At 37.8% G+C, this 26860-nt stretch overlaps 1 protein-coding gene and 1 non-coding gene across 6 annotated transcripts; both read right to left on the bottom strand.

The window, feature by feature from the left end:
• Positions 1-2083: 2083 nt before the first annotated feature.
• On the bottom strand, positions 2084-2248 carry LOC111530887. The gene has a single exon (XR_002728031.2). It is a non-coding gene; the product is annotated as a U1 spliceosomal RNA (small nuclear RNA).
• Positions 2249-18160: 15912 nt separating this feature from the next.
• SPP1 (secreted phosphoprotein 1) lies at positions 18161-26009 on the bottom strand. Of its 5 annotated transcripts, XM_023198120.1 has the most exons (8): positions 25856-26009; positions 24722-24789; positions 24574-24612; positions 23834-24022; positions 21533-21613; positions 21225-21266; positions 19860-20183; positions 18244-19084 (listed from the first exon to the last, which is right to left on the bottom strand). In XM_023198120.1, exons 4-8 carry the CDS (start codon positions 23963-23965, stop codon positions 18680-18682), a joined length of 984 nt encoding a protein of 327 aa, XP_023053888.1. In that variant the 5' UTR covers positions 23966-24022; positions 24574-24612; positions 24722-24789; positions 25856-26009; the 3' UTR covers positions 18244-18679. The 5 variants fall into 5 exon arrangements, with proteins under 5 accessions (XP_023053891.1, XP_023053890.1, XP_023053892.1 ...); XM_023198121.2 differs by lacking the exon at positions 23834-24022 and having other exon boundaries at positions 18254-19084; positions 25856-25942; XM_023198123.1 differs by lacking the exons at positions 21533-21613; positions 23834-24022 and having other exon boundaries at positions 18161-19084.
• Positions 26010-26860: the final 851 nt, after the last annotated feature.

Genomic DNA, 26860 nt, shown 5'->3' on the forward strand with positions numbered 1-26860 from the left:
GAGTGACAAAGATAAGACATGATTCCCAACTTCAACAGGATCAAATCTTATAGTTAAACTGCCTGGAAACATCCTTAGATCATTCTCAACTTCCCTACCCACAAAAACTTAGGAATCTTTCTAGACTCAGACTTCGTCTCTCCCTGGAACCTTCCATAGACACAATCTTGACCCCTAGCCTGAATTTACATGCCTCTCTACCCTGTAAACCTTTATTCCAACATTTTCCACTTTATACTGAAAGTATCTGTTCACATAGACATCTTCCTGAGTGGCACATAAGCTCCTGGAGAGCAGGGACCCTGGCTTATTGAATCCATCATTTAGCAGCTCGGCGGCCAGTCCACTTTCTAGTGCAAGTTTTCTTGGGGACAGCTCCACCCTCCCACCCCAGCTGCCATTCTTAGGCTATGTGTGTCTCAGGTGGGGCTGACACCACCACTAGCTCCCAAGTGGTGATTGTGGAGCTCAGGCTTGGCCAATCAGCATCACGTCCCCTTGGCCCCTGTGAATGGTATTTCACAAGTATGTTATCCTGTTCTGTTAAAAAAGATTAGGCCAGAAATGTTTTTCCAGTTGTTGGAAAAGAAAAGCTTTTCTTCCCACCAGATTTAGAGTTGTAAAGATATAAGTCCAGACAAGCTGGCAGCCAAAATGTTGATGCCCAGGGGAAAAATGGCACCAACACTAGAGATACAAAAAATATTTATAACGTGGATACTGGAACAATACTAAAATTGAACTAATGTTTGGGTGGCCATGCTATTTAAAAACATTATGAAATACATTTTTATTATGTGCCATCTCCTGATTTTGTCAGATGCAGATATGATATTTATTATCTATATTTTTATCCAGGTTCAAAAGAATTTTGAACAATGTGGGGCCAAGAATGGAGTTCTTTGAAATACTGCGTGAGGCTCTTCTCTTCATCAACTCTAGTTTATTCACTAATACCCTTTGGATGTAGTTGTTTTTTAGAAAACTTTAAATCCAATTTTCACTAGCCCAGATTTTTCCAAAGCTTATGAGAATTTTTTTTTCAAATACCTTTTGATGCCAGCATGAATGAGGCTTCCAGCATTCCCAGATCTACCAGACTTTTCAGAGTACCTGTTTTATGTCCACTTTGTACAATCTTAGATATGATTAGGATGCTAAAGAAGTTGTTTATGCCTGCAAGAAGCTTGTCATTAGCTTGCTATACATGGATAAAACATTTAACCAGTAAGAGCTGTATGACATTCTTCTGGGAAGGTTTTTTTGTTTTATTTTAAATAAAGATTCTGGGAATTCTGATTCATTATGTCTCAGCTAGGTCCTAGGAATCTGTATTTTAAGAGAGCAGAGCAAAGAGACAGAGAAAGACCAGGTTCTCAGGACATCATTTGAGCCACTGAGTTAGCACTGATTGAAACTAGATCCACCCCTCGACTCCATGAACCAAAAAATATCCTTTTAAAAAATTTTAAAAAAAAATTCAATTTTGCCCTTGCACCTTTCCCGCCCTCCCTCCTCTTGTGTTCCCCACTGTCTATTGTTGCCATCTTTATCCATGGGCAGCCAATGGTTAGCTCCCATTTAAAAGTGAGAACAGGTGGTATTTGGTTTTCAGTTCCTATGTTAATTTGTTTAGGATAATTGCCTCCAGCTGCATCCATGTTGCTGCAAAGGATATGATTTTGTTCTTTTTCATAGCTGCATAGTATTCCATGGTGTATGTGTACCATATTTTAAAAAATCCAATCCATCACTGATGGGCACCTAGATTGATTCTATGTCTTTGCTATTATAAATAGTGCTGCAGTGAACATACAGGTACACATGTCTTTGTAATATTATTTACAGCATTCCCACCAGCAATAAATAAGAGTTCTTTTTCCACATCCTCAACAGCAGTAGCATTATCAGTGTTTTGAATTTTGGCCATTCTAATGGGCAGGCATTTGGATCTCGTTTTAATTTGCAGTTCCTTAATGACATATATGTGAGGCACTTTTCATATGCTCGGTTGCCATCTGTATATCTTCTTTGGTGAGGTGTCTGTTCAGGTTGTTGGCTCATTTTTTTTCCTTTCATTTACCAGGGAAAAGCATAACTACAGTATGCTACTACCACAAATCACGCAGCTGAGTTTCCCACATTTGGAGAAATCACAGGGATCAGCAAGTCTTCAGTGGACTAGAGAAGCCTTGCCCTAGGAAAAACTACCCTTGTGGTCATGGTATCTACCCTGCCTGGTAAGTCTTTGGGCCCCATTTTTCAGTCGGGTGGCTTATTTTCTTATTGAATTTTAAGGGTTCTTTGTGTATTTTGAATCACAATCCTTTATCAGATAGGTCTTTTGCAAATATTTTCTCTTAGTCTGTGGCTTATCTTCAGTTTTTTTTTTTTTTTTTTTTTAATTTATCAACTTTTTTCAGTAGCTGATATAGTTTGGCTCTGTGTCTCCACTCAAATCTTATCACCAATTGTAATCCCCACATGTCAAGGGAGGTAGGTGGTTGAATTATGGAGGCAGTTTCCCCCATGCTGTTCTCGTGACAGTGAGTGAATTCTCATGAGATCTGATGGTTTTATAAATGGCAGTTTTTCCTGCATCCTCACTTCTCTCTCCTGCCACCAGGTAAAGAAGGTCCTTGCTTCCCTTTCACCTTCTGCCATGATTGTAACTTTCCTGAGGCCTCCCCAGCCATGTGGAACTGTGAGTCAATTAAACCTCTTTTTTTTTAAAATTATACTTTAAGTTCTAGGGTACGTATACACAATGAATTAAACCTCTTTTCTTTATAAGTTACCCAGTCTTGGATAGTATCTTTATAGCAGTGTGAGAACGGACTAAAACAGTAGCCTTTGACCTTTCTTCTAAAGATAAGGATATTAGCAAATGTAAACTTTTTACCAAAAAACACCTTTTAAAATAAATATCTGTTACATTGCCAAAGTCTATAAACTTTCATTTTGTTGTACAACAGTAAATGTAACTTATTTTATATATTTTAATTTTTCATTGTTCACTACCAGTACTTTTTTAAAAGCATATTATCTTTACAGATAGTTATTAACACATTTGTTAAATTTCTGTTTTATGGAAGATAGTTCCTAATATTGTTTAATTTACAGAGATAAAAGAGAAAATATGCAGATCCAACTTCCAAGAGCATTCAATATTATACATCAAGCTTATTCCTGAAAACAATGACCCAGAAAACCACATGAAAGAGTTTTATTATGGATATCCTAAAACAAGTAACTATAAGTTTCAGATATATATAGAATATTCCACAGTTCCTATAATCAAAATTCATGAGTTTTCTGTTCACCTTCAATGTTTGTACTGAGTTACACACCACTGTTATATCAAAGTAAACCGTTAAAAATAAAGCTAGTTTTCTCAACTTTTATTTTAGACTCAGAGGTACATGTGCAGGTTTGTTAACTGAGTATATTGTGTGATGCTGAGATCTGGGGTGTGAAAGATCCTGTCATCCAGGTCCTGAACACAGTACCCAATAGTTACTACCAGTACTTTACAAACATGAATTTTTCTTCCTTGATTTAATCCTTCTTGAGTAGATTTTTTATTAGGTGTTTTTTTTTGGTTTGTTTTCAAAGAACAACCCATTAAAGCTTCATTATTCCCCAAATCTGTGCAAAATTAAGAAAGCCTTTCTGTTACCATAGACATAAAACGAATGGATTGGGCATTGTATTTTTGGCTCAATCTTTTCTCCTTCTCTTTAGGATTTTCTAAATATTCCTCCACTTTCCTCTGCCATTAAATGTTGTTATGGGAAAACTAGGAGGTCAGATTAAACCCATTGTTTTTCTCTCAGGCTGAGTAGATGACTTTATTTTATTAATAGTATTTTTTAGCTCAAAAGTTACGTCTGTTTAGTGAAATTATTATTATTACTTTTGTTATTGTTATCCTGCGCTCAGATACATCTTTCTGTTGATTATTCAGCATAATTATTTACCTAGGAGGTATTGTGCATATTTAATCAGCAAATTCAAATTTTCACTTATTTTGACAAGGTTTTCTTCTTTTATAATTTCAAATAATCTGCTGTTTCATTAATTCTGTAAATTTAGCAATACCTATTATGCATATGTTGAGCTACTGTGTCATGTTTCTGTATTATATCCTTTCTAATTTCTCTTTTTGTCGTTTTCTATTTTTATTTTTAATAGGATTTTTATAAATCTTGACCTTCATATTATTGTACCATTCATGATTTTGTGGTTTTAAAGTGGCTTTTCTTTTCCTAATTATTTATTTAAAATCTTTAATTTCTCCTGTGAATTCTGCCAACTCACTTTTCATTTTTCCATGGTCATGTATTTTATTTTATATTTTTCATTCTTTTTTAAAGTTAAAATTATTTTTAATGGATTTCTGTTCCTGACTCTGATGGAGCAACAGGGACAGATTTATCCTCTTACTTAAAAAAAATACAGACAAAATTTATAAAGGATGGTTCTCAAACATACGACAACAGGGAGCATAAACAGTAATTTTTCAAAGAAGATAAACAAAGGAAGTAAACCCTATGGTTTCTCCACTGATTCCCTAGAGAGAGATTCCAAGCTACAAGTCTCACTCAATTGAGAAGACAGAGTTTGTTGAGAATTTGGGGAAAATCAAAGTGGACAGAATTCACAAAGAACTAGAAAAAAGAGTATTGGCACAGAGAAAGAGCTCCGGCTACCTCCAGAGAGTTTTCCTTGAGTTTTCAGAGTGTGCGTTTGGGGAACCCACCTGAGGCAAGGGAAAGAACTACCAGAAAGAAGCAGGTGGAAAAATTTCTGATGTTCTGAGACTGAGAAATGTCTCAAGTTTTTGTCATCTGAGGTGGATAGATCTTATCTGAGACTGAGAAATGTCTCAAGTTTTTGTCATCTGAGGTGGATAGATCTTATACTATATGAGGTGTTGAGGAGAATACTCAGAAGGACAATGCCTCCGTAGTAGGACCAAGCTAGTCTAGAGTAAAGGCTGATCTGTCTTGTACGCCTCCTTGTGAAACTATTCTGCTAAGTATGTCACCAATTTTCTAAGTGAATCTAAGTTATTCCATCTAATAAGTTAAATTTTTTCACTCTCTGTATGTTTTTATTATTCATTGTGGTTATAATAGATTTTGCTTTATAATGTTTTGTTGGTCTTTTATAAAGAATAAAATGTGTGTGTAGGCTGGGTGCGGTGGCTCACACCTGTAATCCCAGCACTTTGGGAGGCCGAGGTGGGTGGATCACCTGAGGTCAGGATTTTGAAACTAGTCTGACCAACATCGTGAAACCCTGTCTCTACTAAAAAAATACAAAAATTAGCTGGGTGTGGGGGCACACACCTGTGGTCCCAGCTACTTGGGAGGCTGAGGCGGGAGAATCGCTTGAACCGATGAGGCAGAGGTTGCAGTGAGCCGAGATCGCACTATTGCACTCCAGCCTGGGTGACAGAGCAACTCTGTCTCAAATAAAATAAAATAAAATAAACCAAAAATGTGTGTGTAAAATCCTTGCACATCCTGCTACCAGGGTTATTTTTATCTCTAATCCACATATATTGCTTTATCTATAGGAAAATTAATTTTCAGAATTTTATGTAGGCTTATTTCCTTCTCTATTTCCTGATAAAGATATCAGGGAAAGGGTACAGTATAGAACATTACTCTCTTTCAGATCATTAATGGAAGATGGAGGAATTACTGCAACCCTTTCTTGTTTGCACAAGTTCTTCATCTTTGAGTTAGCCATCAGACAGTGGGCAGGTATGAAGTGGTTTTGTCTTCTCTCCTCTTTTTTTTTTTTTTTTTTCTTGAGACATGGTCTAAGTCTGTTTCTGAGGTTGGAATGCAGTGGTGCAGTCATAGCTCACTGAAGCCTTGACCTCCTGGGCTCACAGGATCTTCTTGCCTCAGCCTCCTGAGTAGCTAGGACTGTAGGCATGACATCACCCCTGACTCTCTTTCTTTTGTTCCCTCTCCACTCACCTCCTCTTCCTGCTGCTTCTTCTCTTTAGCCTCCTCTTTTTCCTTTTCTCCCTCCTCCTCCTGTTTCTTGATTTCTTTTACCTTAAGCAAAGTCTTGGGAAATCTGGAGGAAAAATCTGTGTATACTTTTTTGTCTTATAGTTAGGAGAGATTAGGACATACTCAGATGATTCATTGGTGTAAATCTTCATCTTTATTCTCTGTCTTCATGGGCGTTTTAGTGAAAGTTAGAAAAGGCGGTATGATGGGAGATTAGTTATGTATCTCTTTTTGTAATTAAACTTTTTACTTTGAAATAACTATAGATTTACAGGAAAGTACCAAGAAATATACAGGGAGGTCCTGTGTAGCCTGCACCAACCCTTTCTCAGTGTTAACATCTTACAAAACCAGGTGCAATATTGGGACCAGAAAATTGACATCATACAATCCATAGAGCTTTCTCAGATTTCAGTTATTGCATGTGTGCACAGCTCTATGCAGTTTGATCACATGTGTAGCTTTGTGTAACTGTCACCACCATCAAAATACTTAAAGGTATCATCACCACAAAACTACCTCATGTTACAACTTTATAGCCACACTGTTTCATCTCCTCCATCTCTAATCTCTGACAACCACTAATGTATTCTCTATCTCTATAATTACATTATTTCACAAACGTTATATGAATGAATTCTTGCACTATGTGTCCTTTTATAGTTGGTTTTCTCCACTCAGCATAATTTCCTCAAGGTTCATCCAAGTTGTGTGTATCAGTAGTTTACTACTTTTTGTTGCTGAGTAGTATTTCATAGAATGCATACAGCACTACAGTTTGTTCAAGCATTTGCCCATTGAAGTACATTTGGGTAGTTCCAATGTTGGACTATTACAGATAAAGCTGCTCTAAACATATACAGATTTCTGTATGAAAATAAATAAGTTTTCATTTCCCTAGGGTATATAGCCAAAAGTGCAATTTGTGGATCATAGGTAAGTCTGTTTAAGTTAAAAAAAAAAGCCAATGTATTTTCCAGAGTCGTCATGCTATATTACGTTCCTACCAGCTGTATGAATGATCAGTTTCTCCACATCCTTGCCAGCATTTGATGTTGTCAGTAATTTTAGTTTTAGTCATTCTGATAGGTGTGTCGTAGTGATATGCTATTGCGATTTTAACGTGCTTTTCTCTGATGGCTAAGGATGTCGAGCATCTCTTCATGTGTGTATTTCCCATCTGCGTATCCTCTTTGGTTAAAATGTCAGGGCATGTCTATTGTCCATTCCCTAACTGGATTGTTTGATTTTTAAATTTTGACTTTTGAGAATTCTTTATTGTGGTTTAATAAAAAATATATTTCATCTTTGTCCTTGGTTCCAGGTATACAGCTCGTAAAACACTTTACTGTCCTGAGTGGCAAGTATCTTTTGTTTGCTAATAAGATGACTGGTGGCCAGGGTCCCTGGATAGCTTCAGGACAGGGGCTGGTAACCAGAAAGAGCAAACCATGGTTATGAGGGTTGAAACTTTTAGTCCCTCTCCCTGACCTCTGGAAAGGGGGCAGGGGCTGGAGACTGGGTTCAATCACCAATGACCAATGGTATAATCAATCATATCTGTGCAATAAAACCTCTATTAAAAACTCCTAAAGCATAGATTTCAGGAAGCTTCCAGGTTGGTGAACAAATCAAGGTGCTGGGAGGGTAATACACTCAGAAAGAGTGTATTTTCTGAATGGAAGCTCTGCACACCCCTCTTTCCCCATAACTTGCCTAATGCATCTATGTCATTTGGCTGTTCCTCAGTTGTACCTTTTATAATAAGCTGGTTGTATTACTCCGTTCTCATACTGCTAATAAAGACATACCTGAGACTGGGTAATTTATAAAGGAAAGAGGTTTAATTGACTCACAGTTCAGCATGGCTGGGGAGGCCCCAGGAAACATACAATCATGGCAGAAAGGGAAACAAACACATCCTTCTTCACATGGCAACAGCAAGAAGTGCAGAGCAAAGGGCGGGAAATGGCTTTTACAAAACCATCAGATCATCCAGGTGTGGTGGCTCACGCCTGTAATCCCAACACTTTGGGAGGCTGAGGCAGGCAGATCATCTGAGGCTGGGAGTTTGAGACCAGCTGACCAACATGGAGAAACCCTGTCTCTACTAAAAATGCAAAATTAGCGGGGTGTGGTGGTACATGCCTGTAATCCCAGCAACTTAGGAAGACTGATGCAGGAGAATCGCTTGAATCTGGGAGGTGGAGGTTGCAGTGAGTTGAGATTGTGCCACTGCACTCCAGCCTAGGCAACAACAGTGAAACTTGATCTAAAAATAAATAAATCAATAAATCGGATCTCTGGAGAACCCACTCACTATCATGAGAACAGCATCGGGGGTAACCGCCCCAATGATTCAATTACCTCCCACTGTGTTCCTCCCATGACACATGGTGATTATGGGAACTACAACTCAAGATGGCATCTGGGTGGGGACACAGCCAAACTGTGTCATGGGTAAACATGAGTAAATGTGTTTCTGAGTTTTTTTTTTTGAGTTGTTTTTAGCAGAGTATTAAACCTGAAAGGAGGTCACAGAAACCCCTGAATTTGTAGCCAAGTTGGACCTCAGTTATGGGTACCCTGGAGACCCAGGACGGGTGGGGACTGGTGTCTGAAATGAGGACAGTCTTGTGAGTCTAAGCCCTTTAACTTGTGGATTCTGCACTATGAGTAGTTAGTGTGTAGACCTTTATATTCTAGATAAAAGTTCTTTGCAGGATGTGTGGTTTGCAAATATTTTCTCCGGTTTATAATTTGTCTAATCATCCTTTTTGTGGGAAGTTTCACAGAACAAAGGTTTCAATTTTTATGAAGTCTGATTTATAACTATTTCTTTTTATGGATTATTCCTTTGATATGAAGTCTAAGAACTATTTGCCTAGTCCTAAGTCTGAATATTTTCTACTATTTTTTTTTCTAGAAGCTTTATAGTTTTATATTTTACATTTAAGTCTCTGATCCAGTTTGAGTTAATATTTGTACAGTGTGAGGTAAGGGTTTTGTTTTTGTTTTTGCCTATGGATATTCAATTGCTCCAACACTATTTATTGCAAAGACAATCTCTTCTTCTTTATAAGATTATTTTCCTTCTTTTATCAAAAACAATTGGGCATGTTTGTGTAGATATATTTCTGGGTTCTCCAGTCTGTTCCATAGATCTATGTTTCCATTCTCCTGCCAGTACCACCCTTTCTTGATTACTGTAGCTACATAGTAAGCCTTAAAATCATAAAGAGTGATTTATTATTCTTTTTCAAAATTGTTTTGGTTATTCTTAAAGCCTTTACCTTCCCATACAAATTTTAGAATAAGTTCCTCTATGTCTACAAAAAATGCTAATGATTTTTGGATAAAAATTGTGTTAAACCTACAGATCAATTTAGGGAGAACTGACCTGTTTACTATATTGAGCCTTCCAATCAGTGAACATGTTATGTCTCCCCAGGTATTTAGGTCTTCTTGTTTATAATCAGCATTTTGTAACTTTCTTCATACAGATTCTGTACATGCTTTATTACTGGGGTCTCCAACCCCTGGGCCACAAACCAGTACTGGTCTGCGGACTGTTGGGAACTGGGCCACACAGCAAGAGGTGAGTGGTGGGCCAACAGCCATCACCACCTGAGCTCCACCTCCTGTCAGATCAGTGACATTAGATTCTCATAGGAACACAAACCCTGTTGTGAACTGCTCATGCAAGGGATCAAGGTTGCATGTTCCTTATGAGAATCTAATGCCTGATGATCTGAGGTGGAGCAGTTTCATCCCCAAACCATCCACCCCACTCCACCTCCTGCCAGTCCATGGAAAAGTTGTCTTCTATGAAATGGGTCCCTGGTGCCAAAAAGGTCACTGCTTTATTAGACTGACACTTACATATTTCATTTTCTTTGAAGCAATTATAAATGATATTGTGTTTTTGATTTTGGTTTCCATTTGTTCATTGTTAGAATATAGGAATTCAGTTGATGTTTGTGAGCTGATCTGTATTCTGCAATCTTACTGAACTCTTAGTTCTAGGAGTGTTTTTGTAGGTTTCTTAGAATTTTCTGCATAATCATGTTATCTGAAAATAGAGACAGTTTCATTTTCTTTTCTCCAATTGGTGTGCCTTTTAATTCTTCTTCTTGCCTTATTACAGTTCATACAACTTATAGTGCTGTGTTGAATAGGAGTGATGAGAGGTGACATTCTTTTTTTCTTTGAGATGGAATCTTGCTCTGTTGCCCAGGCTGGAGTATAGCGGCATGATCTCGGCTCACTACAAGCTCTGCCTCCCGTGTTCACATCATTCTCCTGCCTTGGCCTCCCGAGTAGCTGGGACTACAGGCGCCCACCACCATGCCCAGCTAATTTTCTGTATTTTTAGTAGAGATGTGGTTTCACCGTGTTAGCCAGGATGGTCTCGATCTCCTGACCTTGTGATCCGCCCACCTCAGCCTCCCGAAGTGTTGGAATTACAGGTGTGAGCGACTGCGCCTGGCCAAGAGGTGATGTTCTTGCTTTTTTTCCCAATCTTAGAGGAAAAACATTCAGCCTTAAGTATTCATCCTTAAGAATGATGTTAGCTGTAGATTTTCCCAAATGCTCTTTATAAGGATGAAGAACTTCCCCTCTGTTCCTGAGAGTTTCTGGGCATTTTTGTTTTTGTCTTTCGGTAAATTTTGAATGGATGTTGAATTTTGTGAAATACGTTAGCCACATTATTGATATTATCATGGTTTTTGTTCTTTAGCTTCTTGATATAATAAAATATATCGTTTGATTTTTAAATATTGAACAAGCCTTACATACCTAAGTAAATCCCCCTTGATCGAGGTGCATTATTCTTGCTATTGTTGAATTTGATTTGCTAACGTTTTTGTGTCTACACTTGTGAGAGATATTGATCTATGCTATTCTTTCTTTTTCTTTTGATCCTATCTTTGTCTGGTTTTGATATCAGAGTAATTCTGGTCTCATAAAGTGTATTGGAGAATGTTCTCTTCTCTTTTCTGGAAGCCAGACAGTGTGCAAAATTAGTGTTAATTCTTCTGTGAATGTTTGGTAAAATTCTCCAGTGAAACCATCTGGGCCTGGAGATTTCTTTTTTAGGAACTTTTAAATTATGAATTGAATTTCTTTACTACTTATAAGGCTATTCAGGTTATCAACTTCCTCTTAACTGTGTTTTGATAGTTTATGGTTTTTAAGGGGTTGGTTGATTTCTTCTAAGTCACTGAATTTATGAGTATAAAGTTTTTCATAGTGTATTAGATGTCCAGGGCTGCTGTAATGAGTACCACAAACAGGGTGGTTTAAAACAACAGAAATGTATTGTCTCACAGTTTTAGAGGCCAAGGCCTGAAATCAAGGAGTCAGCAGGGCCATGCTCCCTTGAGACCCATGGGGAGAATCCTTGCTTATCTCTTTCTAGCTCTGGTGGCTGCTGGCAATCTGCAGTACTTCTTGGCTTGCAGCTGCCTAACTCCAACCTCTGCCTTCGTTGTCACATGACATTCTCCCTGTGTATCTCTGTCCTCACATGGCCTCTTCCTATAAGGACATCATCATGCTGGATTAGGAGCCCACCCTGCTCCTGGATGACCTCATCTTAACTAATTCCATCTGCAATGACTCTGTTTCCAAATAAGGTCACATTCTGAGATATTGGGAGTTAGGACTTCAACATTTCTTTTTGGGTGGGGGGAATACATTCACCTCATAACAGTAGTTTTCTCTTACTAACTCTTTAATGGCTGCAGGATCTGTTGTAATCTCCCCTGTTTAATTCCTGATATTGAAGATTTGTGTCTTCTCTCTTTTTATCTGTGTCCATCTTGCTAGAAGATTTTCAACTTTATTAATTTTTTTAGAAAAACCAGCCTTTTATTTAATTTTCTCTGTTGCTTTCCTGTTTTCAATTTAATTGGATTTCATTTATATCTTTACTATTTGCCTTCTTCTGCCTGTGATGGTTTGTTTGGCTTTTCTTCTGGTTTCCTGAGATTGGAACTTGAATTATTTATTGGACCCCCACCACCACCCGAGGAGTCTCAGGAGGCACTGTGAAGTCCAGCCTGGCTGCATTCTGCATGGCGTCAGCACCTGCTCTGCTTCCTCTCCACCGCCTGTGTCTGGAATGATAAAGAAGATGATGTATGGGAAAGTCAAGCATTTGAGCTGTACCTAGATAAGGCCTCCCCTCCCTCTTTCTCCCAACCTTCAAAAAGTTGGATGTATCATGTCCTTACAAGAATTTTGTTCTTTTACTCAATAATAACTTCAAAATGAAACCTCGATACATTATAAATAATGTTGGTAATACTAAGGACACCTCTGGTACCCTACTTTTAGATTTCCCTTTAGGTCTGCCCCTCATTTTTTTGGTGGAGGCTCAGAGGCAAATGCTCTTTTCTTTTTCTGGTTGTTGATCTATGCTCTTTCAATGTGACTAGAAGAGCAGATTCAGCTACATAGGTCTCTGGGACTTATGTGTTTGCATCTCTGGGGGAATATTATCAGAAATTTGGATCTAATATGCAATATCTATCTACACTCCGGATTAAAATAATCACATTGGATTAGTCAAACACGAGTCACTATGGTATTTAGAATAAAATAGATAAGTCGAAGAGAGTGCATTGAAATATTGAAGTTCAACTGGCAATGTTTTAGAGAATGCATGCTGTCTGGATATTTTGAGTGGAAAATATAATTATGCTTCAGTAAGTGAGCTACTAAATTGAAGAAGTATAAAAAACCACCTTATGAAATTGTGAAGTAGAAAATAATCTTTGCTTTAATCTTTGCAAATAGGTTTTTAAGGTCCTTTTTGCAAGGTCAGTACAGGTCAATATCAGAATTGCTCATTATAGTTCTTTGCCTCTGCCTTGCTCCACTGACAAAGGTGAATCCCGTGGAAACTTGGCCATTATGCTATAATTGCAATCAAACAGTATTTGGAGCCATTGTTACCAGAAACTTGAAAAATTGGGGGTGGCGGAGGAGAAAAGGCCATGCCAGGAACCAGGAAAAATACTTTGATTCACAGTTAGGCCGTATCATTGCCATGGGCAGGGGATGAAAAGATTCTCTCACTAAAGAAGACCTGCATCAACGGGAGTGTCTACAGGGTTACTGAAGAATGCATAGGTGATGGGAAATTGGTCTTGACATTTTTTTATTTATAAAAATTTATGAATGCCTTTTTTATGATCGTATGAGGTGAATAATGAAGGAATTGTTCTGAGACTTTTATATCAATGGCTGAGACACTATCTCATGGACATTATTCATTGTACATTTTTCTGTTCTCCCTGCTCTATCCTTCTCTCCCAATTTTTGGAACATTAAACCTTGAGAAAAGTTAAAAGAATAATATGCTTTGCCCATAGCTTCTTCTCTTTCTATATACCTTTTTTCTGACTTCTTAATAATTTTTTTCCCCTCATGACAGACTACCATTGAATTTTTTTTTTTTTTTTAATACTGTAGAAACAGCCTTTATTGGTTGCAACATGGATTGGAAGAGGAGGGAATATGATAGCTCCCACTCCTGGGGGAGCATCTGCAGACTCAGTCGCCACTTTCCAAAAAGCTATAAAGAAATTTTATTGTGTACATTGAAGGTATATAACATGATGTTATGGGATACATATAGGCAGTAAAATGGCTTCTGTAGTGAAGCAAATTAACGTACCCCCATCATCTCATATAGGTACCCTTTTTTATATGTGTGGCAAGAGCAGCTAAAATCTACTCATTTGACAGAAATCCCCAATACTGTACAATTTTATTAACAGTTGTCCTCATGTTGTACACTGGGTCTCTAGACTTGCTAATTCCCCATGTCTGCTACTTTGTAACCTCTAACCTACATCTTCACATTTCCTCTCCCAGCCAGTATTTTCTGAACCAGTGGAAAGTAAATTACAAAAACCATGGCACTTCATCCCTAAATGTTCCATTATACTTCTCTCAAGAGTAAGAACATTCACTTTCACGTACAATACAATGATCACATCTAAGAAAATTCTCAATAATTCCACAATATCATTTAATATACTTTGTATATTTGGATTGCCACAATTGTCCCCAAAATATTTTTTATGACTGTGTGTCTTTTTCAATCCAGGAGCCAATCAAGGTTCATGTTTACCTTTTTTTTTTTTGAGACGGAGTTTCGCTCTTGTTGCCCGGGCTGGAATGCAATGGCGCTATCTCGGCTCACCACAACCTCCGCCTCCTGGGTTCAAGTGATTCTCCTGTCTCAGCCTCCCAAGTAGCTGGGATTACAGGCATGTGCCACCATTACAGGCATGAGCCACACCCAGCTAATTTTGTATTTTTGGTAGAGAAGGAGTTTCTCCATGCTGGTCAGGCTGGTCGCAAACTCCCAACCTCAGGTGATCTGTCCGTCTCAGCCTCCCAAAGTGCTGGAATTACAGGTGTGAGCCACCACGCCCGGCCTATGTTTTACCTTTTATACCTGGTATATTTTTAATCTAGAATACTATCTCCTCTCTTGCCCTTTTTCTCTTATCAAATTGTCTTTTGTTGGATTGGCAGATTTGGAAAATTTAGAAAAGGATGCTCAATGTCAAATAAACAATGAATCATCTTTTAGCATAAAATGTCCTGTGCTCATACTAAAAGCTAATTTGTTATTTCTCTGAAAATCAAATTTAACTCAGTATCCTGTATTTTATGTAACAACTCTGCTTTTTAAAAAGTTCAGACTGCCAGGCACGGTGGCTCATGCCTGTAATCCCAGCTACTGGGGACGCTGAGGCAGGAGAATCACTTGAACCCGGGGCAGGGCGGAAGTTGCAGTAAGCCGAGATCGCGCCACTTCACTCCAGCCTGGGTAAAAGAGCGAAACTCCATCTCAAAAGAAAAAAAGCTCGGACCAGCTCTATTATAGAGTGGTTCAAATTCTGGATTTGCTTGTTTTCTAGTGATTTGATTTTGTAAACATTTTTTACTAAAATTTCTAGGTGATGTTGCATGTTTCTTATTGCATCACAGTGGGTGGTACATATCTACAAGTCTCATTTGTGAAATTAAATTTGGTTACTGACTAAAGATGGTAACTACAAATCTTCTGGTTAAAAGTGCTTTCTTTCTTTGTGAATTATTAAATAATTGTGGGGTAATATTCTGAGAGCAGGTGAATATTCTGCGATCAGGTGAAATGTTCTCAATCATCTTCTCAATCATCTTCTGCACAATAATTTTAACATTCATTAGTGATCACTTCCTGAATTATTTCCTTGTGGGTTATGAAATAATTTTTTAATGTTAGCATTCCTTCTACTTTTATTGCTAGTTGACATTCATCTATAAAGAAGAATTTTCCTTTCTTGTAGTATCACTATATACTAATGCTGTCTTTCTTGTAGTATCACTATATACTAATGGAATTTTAAAAATTCAATTTGTTAAACTTCGTTACTGTCATTATTCTGTTATTGCTCAAATTACCCCAGTTTTGGCCAATGGAAGCCCCTTGCAAGTCTGCTCTGTGGTCCCTTGGATATAACCCCATTTTGTCCTCGCATGCTTGCTTTCATCCTATCATGAAAAAATGTCCCAGGCTCATTTTTGTACTCTTGTTGTCCAGGAGGAATCAGCCTTTTCCCCAATGACCTATGCCAGCTGTCAGTTTTGTGCCTCCCTGCTCCAAATCCATTGTCTCAGCCCTGCTCTGTGATACTGCTGGAGTTGGACCTTGTGAACATGCTTCCTTTGCCAGCTGGCACAGTGGCAAGCTTTGTCAGTAGAGGGCACTGGAGGGACACTGCTGTGCACACAGAGCACCTTGTGGTACTAGCCTCCTGCTCAGCTGGCCTGCCCCATGGTTTTCCTTCTTTGCTGGCCTCAGTCACCCCTGTGGGAAGTCGCTTGTTTTCCAACTTGACCCCACCAGTTGGACCACTGTGGACCAGCTCTGACTGAGGATAACACAGCAGACTTCTCTGCCATCCCTTGGACTGTGACTACTCTTTCCAGTGAAGTCTGAATCTCAGCTTGGGGAGAGGGCCCCTCCTTTTGCAAGTTGTTCCTTATATGGGCACTTTCAGCCCCATGGTACTGTTAACCTTCTCTTATTCTCTCTGGTTAATCCCCTTTTTCTAATTAATAATTCTTTAAATTAAGTTTTCCCTGTTCAAATGACTGGTCTCTTTTCTGTCTTCTGAATGAACCCTGACTAATAGAGAAGTGGTGCAGGGAATGGTTGGTAAATAGAACCACTATTCAAATAAGCGATTCCAGGATGAATTTGGTCATGCCCTTGGATTTGGGCACCGTGCCAAGCCCCTTGCCAAGCTGGCGGGAACAGCACCATCAATCCAGGTATCTCCTGCAGGTGAGTGTGAGGAAGTGCCCACTGAAGCAAGGATGCTGGGAGCCTAAGGGGCTGCTGCACCTAATGATGTCTATGAGGACTATGGCATGGCATTGTCTTCTCGTCGTTACAAGAGGTTTCCCCACACCCAGACTGTGAAGTTACTCTCTCATGTGTTTATCTAATGTCTTCATAGTTTCCTTTTAAATTTATTGATTATTTTAAAAATTGATACGTAATAGTTGTCCATATTTTGGGGACACGTGATGTTTTGGTACGTGCATATAGTGTGTAGTGATTCAGTGAGCAAAACTGAGATATCCATTTCCTCAAGCATTTGTCTTTTCTTTATGTTGGGAACACTTGAATTCTTGTCTTTTAGGGTTTTCAACAAATGTATATACAGTAAAGTATTGATAGTTACCCTACTGTACTGTCAAATGCTAGATCTTATTTCTTCTACCTAACTGTATATTTGTACCCATTAATCAACCTTTCTTCATCTGCTGCTTACCCTCACCCTCCCCAGCCTCTTGTGGAACCACCGGTTTACGGTCTATCTCTATGTGGTCCACTTTTCTAGCTCCCACATATGGGTGAGAACATGCAATATTTGTCTTTTCGTGCCTGTCTTATTTCACTTAATATAATGACCTCCAGTTCCATCCATGTTGCTGCGAATGACAGGATTTAATTTCTTTTTGTGGCCAAATGGTATTCCATTGTGTGTATATGCCACATTTTCTTTATCTATTCATCATGAGGCACATTTACATTGATTGCACATCTTGGCTCTTGTGAATAGTGCTGCAGTAAATGTGGGAGTTCAGATATCTCTTCCACATTTTGATTTGCTTTCTTTTGGTTATATGCTCAGCAGTGGAATTGCTAAATAATATAGTAGTTCTATTTTTGTTGTTTTGAGAAGTCTCCATACAGTTTTTCAAAGTGGCTGTACTAATTTACGTTTCTTACCAGTGTAAGAGTGTCCTTCTTTCCCCGAATCCTGGCCCGTGTCTGTTATTTTTTTTTCTCTTTGATAAAAGCCATTTTAACTTGGGTGGGATGTTATCTCATTGTGGTTGTGATTTGCATTTCCCTGATGTAGTGTTGTTGAGCATTTTTCCGCATACCTGCCATTTGCATGTCTTCTTTTGAGAAATGTCTATTCAGATTTGTGCCCATTTTAAATTGGATTATTTGAGTTTTCTTTTCTTTCTTTCTTTTTTTTTTTTTTTGATGTCCAGTTGTTTGAGTTCCTTATGTATTCTGGATTTTAATTCCTTCTTAGATGTATAGTTTGTGCATGTTTTCTCGATATTTTTGACAACATAGGTGAACCTAGAGGATGTTAAGTTAAATAAGCCAAGCACAGAAGGATGAGTACTGCATGATTTCACTCATGTGGAATCTAGAAAAGTTGACCTCATAGAAGTAGAGAGTAGAATAGTGATTACCAGCAGCTGGGAGAGTGGGAAAGTGGATGAGGGGAGGTTAGTCAATGGGTACAAAGTTACAGTTAGCTAGGAGGAATAAATTACAGTAATCTATTGTAACGTGGCTTGACTATAGTCAATAATAATGTATCATATACTTCAAAATAGCTAGAAAAGAAGACTGAATGTTCTCACCACAAATAAATGACAAGTATATGAGGTGATGGATATGATAATTACCCTTTGATAATTATACAATGTATGTATGTATCAAAACATCACACAGTATCCCATAAATATGTACAATTATTATGTATCAATTAAAACCAAAATAAACCTTTAAAAACATTATATAGGCAGTAAAAAAGATTATGTTTTATTAATTGCTGGACAACTGTGGGAAAACAAGTAAGCAATTGACACCACCAGATTCTTATTACATTCAAGATAAAAGATTTATTCACACCGCAAAAGAAAGATAATCACAACAAAATATACACTAACTTAAAAAACAGAAGATTATAGTGACATAAAATGTTATATTCTCTTTTTAAGTGGGTAAAAGTATTTTGTTTGCTTCTACATAAATTTCTATTCATGAAAGAATAACAAATATTAAAATACAGTGATAGTTTGCGTTTCTTCTATAGCATGAACGTAGACATAACCGTGAAGCTTTTCGTTTACAGGGAGTTTCCATGAAGCCACGAACTAAACTAATTATCAAACACATTAGTTATTTCCAGATTCACATAGGTACACATTCAACCAATAAACTGAGAAAGAAGCATTTCATGTTCTCTTTCATTTTGCTATAAAGCATTTTTTCTTTTGACTAAAAGCAAAGTGAGAAATTATATTTTTTTCTCCTTTTAATTGACCTCAGAAGATGCACTGTCTAACTCATGAGAAATGCGAAATTTCAGGTGTTTATCTTCTTCCTTACTTTTAGGTTCTACAATCAGCATATCTTCATGGCTGTGAAATTCATGGCTGTGGAATTCACGGCTGACTTTGGAACGTTCCTGACTGTCAATCACATCGGAATGCTCATTGCTGTCATCACTGGCTTTCCGCTTATATAATCTGGACTGCTTGTGGCTGTGGGTTTCAGCACTGTGGTCATCCAGCTGACTCGTTTCATGACTGTCCTTCCCACGGCTGTCCCAATCAGAAGGCGCGTTCAGGCCCTGGGCAACTGGGATGGCCTTGTATGCACCATTCAACTCCTTGCTTTCCATGTGTGAGGTGATGTCTTCGTCTGTAGCATCAGGGTACTGAATCATGGCACAAATGAAGAAGAATTATATGAACAACTAGGGATGGGAATATGGTAATCCTTTTCTGCTCTCTAGCTTTTAGGCCATCTTATACTAAAAATTGGCTAACTCTGGCTAAAATTACACTAGCATGTTACTTTGTATAGTACTTTACCAAGCTGTTTCACATAGTCATCTCCTTTAGTTTAATAAGGAGTTATTTACTAAACTTATCAGGTAGGTTTGAAACTTATCAGGCAGGTTTCATTATATTGAATGAAACTTATGAAACTTATCAAGTAGGTTTGAAACTTATCAGGTAGGTTAATGAAACTTATCAGGTAGTTTCATTAATGAAACTTATCAGGTAATGAAACTTATCAGGTAGGTTTCATTATATTGAAACCTACATAAAGAGGAAGTGAATTGGAAGTTAAAAAATAAAGAGAATAGTAAATGGCAAGGCTGTGTCAAACCCAGGTTCTGTGACTAAGGATTCAGTGTAATTTGCAACTACAACTCCTCTTAGGTATTTAACTTCGAAACATGACCATTATATTTTTTTAAATAATTGGTGTTTTCCATTTATTTTAGTCTAAAAATAAGTGATCCAGGATTTCAAAAAGTAGAATTGTGTTTGAGAATCACAATGATCATAAAGTAGAATATGAATGAATTCTTGCTGAATGGATGAATGAATGGATGAATGAATGAATGAATGAATATGCAAACTGTGGTTTCCTAGACTTGAGCTCTAGTCAGAACCATCAGGTGTGTCTGTTAAAGGATTTACCTGGATGTCAGGTCTGCGAAACTTCTTAGATTTTGACCTCAGTCCATAAGCCACACTATCACCTCGGCCATCATATGTGTCTACTGTGGGGACAACTGGAGTGAAAACTTCAGTTGCTGGCAGGTCTGTGGGAAAATCAGTAACCAGTTCATCGGATTCATCAGAATGGTGAGACTCATCAGACTGGTGAGAATCATCAGTGTCATCTACTTCATCAGAGTCATTCGAGTCGATGGAGTCCTGGCTGTCCACATGGTCATCATCATCTTCATCATCCACATCGTCCATGTGGTCATGGCTTTCGTTAGACTTACTTGGAAGGGTCTGAAAATTAAAATGGCCAGGAAAGTTAGTGTATGGGTTTTTATTTTCCCTTAGTCTTCATAGCACATTAGTCTTTTACTATCTTTCTTTTTATTTAGTTTCAGAATCTTTGCATTCACAGTACACACCATGGCTTTTAGGAGCTAAAGTGAGCATCTTCCAATTTCTCTTTTAACACAGGGATTAATAACATTCTGAGGAACTTTTCTTACTTTCCAACAAAAATTATTTTCATAGATATTTTCAAGCCAAATATGTGTGTATAATCTTCATATCAATAGCATTGTTTTGCCTTATACATATTAAACATTATTTAATTTACTAAATTCAATGATGTAATAGATACAGACACATAATTATGAGACTTTTTAAAATTTGAAATGAGATTTATCAAAAGAGAAGAGTATCCCTATTTTAATGTGTGCACCAAAATCTATAACCACTTTCCTATTAGCATGGATAATTGAAAGGTGACTGTTACGCATGTGTGTATAAACCACAGCTCAAAACTGTCCTTGAATTAAACAACTAATGTCCATTAAATTTCAGATTGACAAATATATTGGGTAATTTATCTAACTTGATTTAATATTCTTAGTATATTCAAATTGAATCTTAAGGAAAATAAATTTACTCTTTGCTTAGCAAATATATGAATGATCCTAATAAAAAGAATAGTTGTCAAATAAACTATTTTATTAGGAAAGAGAACTTTCCTAAAGGCAAAATCTTAGCTTTGACAGGCATTAATTAGATGCTTATTAGATGTTAGATATCTACAAATACCTTAAATAAATAGCAATCAGCTTAATGTTTCAAATAACAGGCATTAATGAACATTTTCTGTAATGCTAAACTTATCTGAGGAAACCTAGTATTTCTGATATTTAGTAAATACGTGTTTTCTTTCTGAGCAAGTTTTAAAGACTGCCAATTTACTGGAAAATTAGCTAATGAAATTTCATCAGAAGAGAATCCAGGCAATGGCTTCTTTCATTTCTTCAAGGTATGATGGGCCTCTGATTGAAAATGAGAACTTACCTCTTGTTTAAAGTCATTGGTTTCTTCAGAAGACACAGCATTCTGAAGAAGGAATGGCACATGTTAGTGTGTATCACACATGCCTAGCTTTTTTATTCAAAAGTTAACCTTTTTCATCCAAACCATTTTATATTTTTCAGCCTCATCTGTGGATGGCTTAACACGGGAAGAAGCCAACATGGTAGATCAGTCAATGTCCTAAGCACATGCTTGCCAGCGGGCAGGCAGGATTCATCTGAGCAGCCCAAATGGCCTGCTTGTAGCTATCTTTCATCGTTGTAGTTTAATTATGAGAAGTTTAAAAATACCTGTGGGGCCAGGAGATTCTGCTTCTGAGATGGGTCAGGCTTTAGCCATGTGGCCACAGCATCTGGGTATTTGTTGTAAAGCTATAAAAAAGTTGCATGTTTATCATTATTAAAAAAAGAAACGTAGGCATGAATGGAAAAAACAACCATTCTTCACCAGTCTTGATGGATAAGCATAATATGCATGCGTATAGTCACCCAGACCCTTAGGTACCTTTCTGTAATTTTTTTTTTTCTTGCAGATTCATTTAATATACTTTTATGTAGCACTTACTGTGGGCTAGGCACTCTTTCAAATTGCTTTACAAATATGAACTCATTTGATCCTCTCATTCCCCTATGAGATGGGTATCATTAATATTCCCACCTTACAATCAGCCACAGTGCAGTTCAGTGGTAGGAAATGGCAGAGCCAGGCAGGGTTCAAACGCAGGCAAACTAGCTCTTAACCCTGAACTTTACACTGTGCTTTCTTTTTGTATGTTTGCTGGCTGAATTTTCCTCTCAGATAAAGCACATCTAAAGCAGACGTGCCTTTAATTACTGTTGATCTTCACTGTGTCCAGTCCATGGAACAAGAAGGAACTCTCTAAGGCTGTGCTGTCTAATACAGTATACTCTAACCACATGGGGCTATTTACATTTAAGTTAATTAAAATGAAATGGCCGGGCACAGTGGCTCATGCCTGAAATCTTGGGAGGCTGAGGCCGGCATATCATGAGGTCAGGAGATCGAGACCATCCTGGCTAACACAGTGAAACCCCCTTTCTACTAAAAATACCAAAAAAGAAAAAAAAAAAATTAGCCGGGCATGGTGGCTGGCACCTGTAATCCCAGCTACTCAGGAGGCTGAGGCAGGAGAATGGTGTAAACCCAGGTGGCAGATGTTGCAGTGAGCCGAGATCGTGCCACTGCACTCCAGCCTGGATGACAGAGCGAGACTCCATCTCAAAAGAAAAAAATACAAAGAAATAAGATAAAAATTCAGTTCCTCAGTTGCACTAGCCTACATTTTAAGTGCTCAATAGCCATACGTATCTGGCAGCTATCTTACCAGACAATGCAGAAATATAATATTAAAATCATTGCACAAAAGTTCTATAGCTCTAAGGTGCCAAAGATGTAAATGAAATGGATTTTTCTTTAGCCAAGTTATTTATCTGGAAAATACTGATAATATGCTACTGCAGAGGAGTGGAAATTGCTCTGTGTAAGTGTCATCTGATCTGCTGAATCATCCAGGGCCAATCATTACATGTCCCTGTCATTCAGAATGAGAACTCTGGGGGTTGTACAGAGTCCCTTCTGCAGCCACCTAAGTGGTGGATGGGTAGAGAGAAAACCAGTCAGAAGTACTAGAGTTTCTCTCAGGCTGACTGTAACCAGAGGAGCTTCATACTGGGCTTCTCTGAAAGGTTTTGCTGAAAGAAGGGGTTCCTTGCTTTAAGAAGATGCAGAAACAGCCAGGTGCGGTGGCTCATGCCTGTAATCCCAGCACTTTGGGAGGCTGAGGCCGGCGAATCACGAGGTCAGGAGATCGAGACCATCCTGGCTAACAAAGGTGAAACCCCGTCTCTACTAAAAATACAAAAAATTAGCCGGGCGTGGTGGTGGGCACCTGTAGTCCCGGCTACTCGGGAGGCTGAGGCAGGAGAATGGCGTGAACCCGGGAGGCAGAGTTTACAGTGAGCTGAGATCGTGCCACTGCACTCCAGCCTGGGCGACAGAGCGAGACTCTGCCCCCCCCCAAAAAAAGAAGATGCAAAAACAATGGGACTAGATGCGTTCAGAGGTTTTCCTATTCACTTTTTCATATCTATCTATCTATTCTCATGGCACATGTAATACAGGCTCAGAGAGAATGGATTTATAAGTTAAATTTATAATTTTTAAAACCTGATATGAAGAAAATAAACGCAAGCAAAATGAATAGACTAAAAACCACCCAGTAATCCTAACACTGACAGATAACCAGTGTGTATTTTCAGGCATATATCCTTAGAGATATCCTTCCCCAATTTTTTACTAGCTTTAAGTTTCTGGGATTCTAGAAGGCTGAGCCTTGAGCTCTTCACTTATTTCTTAAATTGTTATGACTCTACGTGCCTTCTAAAATGCATCTTTGCCATGTTTTCATTTATTAAAAAGGCACTAATTCTTGCCTCAAATAGTATGATCTCTATCTTCTCTGGAGATGTTAATTTTTCTGCTTTACTATTAGGATTCAACACCTGTGTTTTCAAATCAGTTGGAAAACAGACACACATACACCCACACACACACACACACACACAGAATACTTCTTTTAATGTCTTCATTAAGAAATCTAATTGCAGTGACCCCCAAGGCAACTCTATTTTGGCCTTTATTCTGTTCAACTGGAATTGAACTCTGTGTGCCTTTTTGTCCAAGCTTCTGGGGACAATGCCCATTTGTTGTTTGGTTGGCACGGTTTCATCTGTTGTGGAGGGGTAGGTACATCTTTAGTGCTGATCAAATAATTATAATAAAGAGTTTGGTTGGTCTTATGTTTGGTTAGAAAATGTGATCTAACATCAGCTGACACAATAGATACAAACAGCACACATAGACTTTCTTTTCACAATGGGCTTCTCAGCTAATATCTCAGACGATATTGTGAATATTATGGTCATACAAACAGTTCTGACTAATATCCGATGTGAATTTTAAACTTAGAAATCCACTAAATAAAGCAAAAGCTGGAATTTTCTGCTTTTAGATCAGTATGTGGACTAATGGAAAAAAAGTCACACAACTTCATATAACTCATCTTACATGTGATACTGGCCTAGACATTATTGTATTTAAAATATCTGGGTTGGTTTTACAAACTTATATTTATTAAAAACTATACTGTGCTTGGTACTGGCCTAGATTCATAGCAGGCAGTCAATAAATACTTGTAAACCAATAGATTTGACTGAGAAGATAAGTAATTTTGCAGCAAATATGTTTGTTGCGCCTCTCGCTGTAATTGAGTAAATGATTTCACTATGTAATAAACCTAAAAGATGCTTACCTGCTTTTCCTCAGAACTTCCAGAATCAGCCTGTTTAACCTTTGAAACAGAAAAGATGAAGAAAGATTACAAGAATGTCCTCCTAGCACATAGAAGCACACAATTCAGTTATTTTCAGGAATTTTCTTTAAGATTCAACTGTACTCACTGGCAGGGCATAGGCAATGCCTAAGAGGCAAAAGCAAATCACTGCAATTCTCATGGTAGTGAGTTTTCCTGCAAAACATTTCGTAAGGAATAGATGACATCTTCATAGGTTAAAACACTGATACCTTTTTGTACTACCACATTACAAAATGATCACAAATAAAATATATTTTCTGTAAAATCTTTTCTACTTCTTAGAGAAGGCTTTTCTTTTTAGTATTATGGTCTTTCAAGTTAATATTTATATTACCACCTATTCTCATTCTTTCACTATTAGGCAAGGGAAAGGGAAATTTTACAAGTCTATATTTATTCAACTTTTAAATTTAGAGTTCCAGAAATTATACGATTACTACCTTATATATCTAGCTCTACTAAACCTACAAATAGATCAACAGTAACTTAATTATATTAATAAGCTAGTATGGGAATACTTTTTAGAGAAGAAAAAGCACAGAGAAAAGTAAAAAATTTGCTTTATCTGTTTTTCCAACATGTATTTTAAATGTTGATTTTTAGCTTAAATTATTAAGTAGGTGCTACTTAGGTGAAATGAAACTATCTCTGAAATGTGTTATTTAAGTAAGATGTTCTAAAAATTTGAAATGCCAAGGAAAACATTGAAAATAGCCAACAACTTTTCTATTTTCTATAAGCCTACATAGTGTCATGCAGGTATCTTGGTGAATATTTTAACAGCTAAATTTAGCAGTAACAGATTCAGAAAGGGTTTTCTTCCCCTTGAAAACAAGATACATCATTTAAAAATAGCATTGTAATTGGCTTAATTAGTGTAAAAGATCCCTTTTCTTTTACATTCCTGCAGTCACCCACTGAAAATGATATAGGTATAATTATTCTAAAGGGGAATTGAATTTTACTATTTTCTGATTAGCCGCGATAGTTTCCGTTCTTTTGAGGACCCAGTGGAAGTATTTTTAACTTTTATATTTGATTGGCATTCCAAATATCTAGACACCTTTTTTCCAGGAGACCTGCAATGTATCTAATTAAAAAGGCTAGAAAATTTAAATCTGTTTAACAGCATTACAATTAAAAATATTTTTCCTTAGAACTTGAACTTCCCCATGAAATTCAGCTGAATGCACAACCCAGTAGCAAACTGAAGGCATACCTTGGTCGGCGTTTGGCTGAGAAGGCTGCAACTGGCCTGAGAGGAGTCCGGTCTCAGATGATGCTGTGCTCTCTGCCTCCTCCTCCCGCTGCTGACAAGTAAGCCCTCCCAGAATTTAAATGCTGCTGCAGACATCCTCCACCAACACAGGGAGGCGGAGAGATGTGTCATGAGGTTTTCTGCCACTGCCCAGCCCACCTGCTCCCACACTTCCCCCTCTGGTTTTGTGGTTAAAACAAAAAAAACAAAAACGCACACACACACACACATCTACAGTTAAAACATTACTTATATACAATATCATTAACTAGCTTTTTCATTTACAGGATGGGCATTCAGCATCCAGGAAGAGCACTTAGGGATCCCATGGAAAAGGGAGAAAGTAGGGAAAAACAATTAATGTAAAATTAAATAGAATGGATTTTTGTTTCTTTCAGTTTAAGTAACATAAAAGTAATATCTGCAACCACTCTTGCCTATGTGATTATACTTATTGAAGAGCTAGAAGGCGATTGTTCAAGCCTGCAAAGAGTTCAGAAAACCTGCCTCTGTCCTTTACTACTCAAGCTTAGCTTTGTGATTTCAAGTATGCAGTAGCTTGTTACTTAGACAAAAGACACTAGTGACATTAAAATATAAAATTTGATATAAAAGAGAAGAATAGTATTTTATTCTAGATGTTGCAGAAGTAAAGCAGTTTCTGACTGAGAGCAGGATGACTGCTTGAGAGGGCTGCTTCAGGAGCCAGACTGTGGCTCCGAATTCCGCTGTGTCACTGCTGACCTGTGCAACCTTGGGCAAATCGCCCAGCCTACCTATCCTTGTTTCCTCATCCATAAAATGCAGATACTATTACCTAGGTCATGGGATTTTTGAGAGGTTTAAATGAATTAGTATGTTAACTAACAATGCTTAGCACATATTAGATGCAAATGCCCTGCGTATCTTAAGGAGTGTATGTGTGGTAACTAGTATGAAATTTTTAAGAGGGGCAGGCAGTCACGA

This window comes from Piliocolobus tephrosceles, chromosome 3 (assembly GCF_002776525.5).
Source record: "Piliocolobus tephrosceles isolate RC106 chromosome 3, ASM277652v3, whole genome shotgun sequence".
Taxonomy (NCBI): Eukaryota; Metazoa; Chordata; class Mammalia; order Primates; family Cercopithecidae; genus Piliocolobus; species Piliocolobus tephrosceles.

What these genes read in the sequence shown, in the direction of transcription:
- SPP1 (XM_023198120.1), bottom strand. Translation starts at nt 23,965, where the DNA reads ATGGGCATTGTCCCCAGAAGCTTGGACAAAAAGGCACACAGAGTTCAA. An exon ending in AGAATCTCCTGGCCCCACAG is followed by an intron (nt 21,267 to 21,532) that starts GTATTTTTAAAC and finishes TTCCTTCTTCAG; the next exon opens with AATGCTGTGTCTTCTGAAGA. An exon ending in CCAATGACTTTAAACAAGAG is followed by an intron (nt 20,184 to 21,224) that starts GTAAGTTCTCAT and finishes TTTAATTTTCAG; the next exon opens with ACCCTTCCAAGTAAGTCTAA.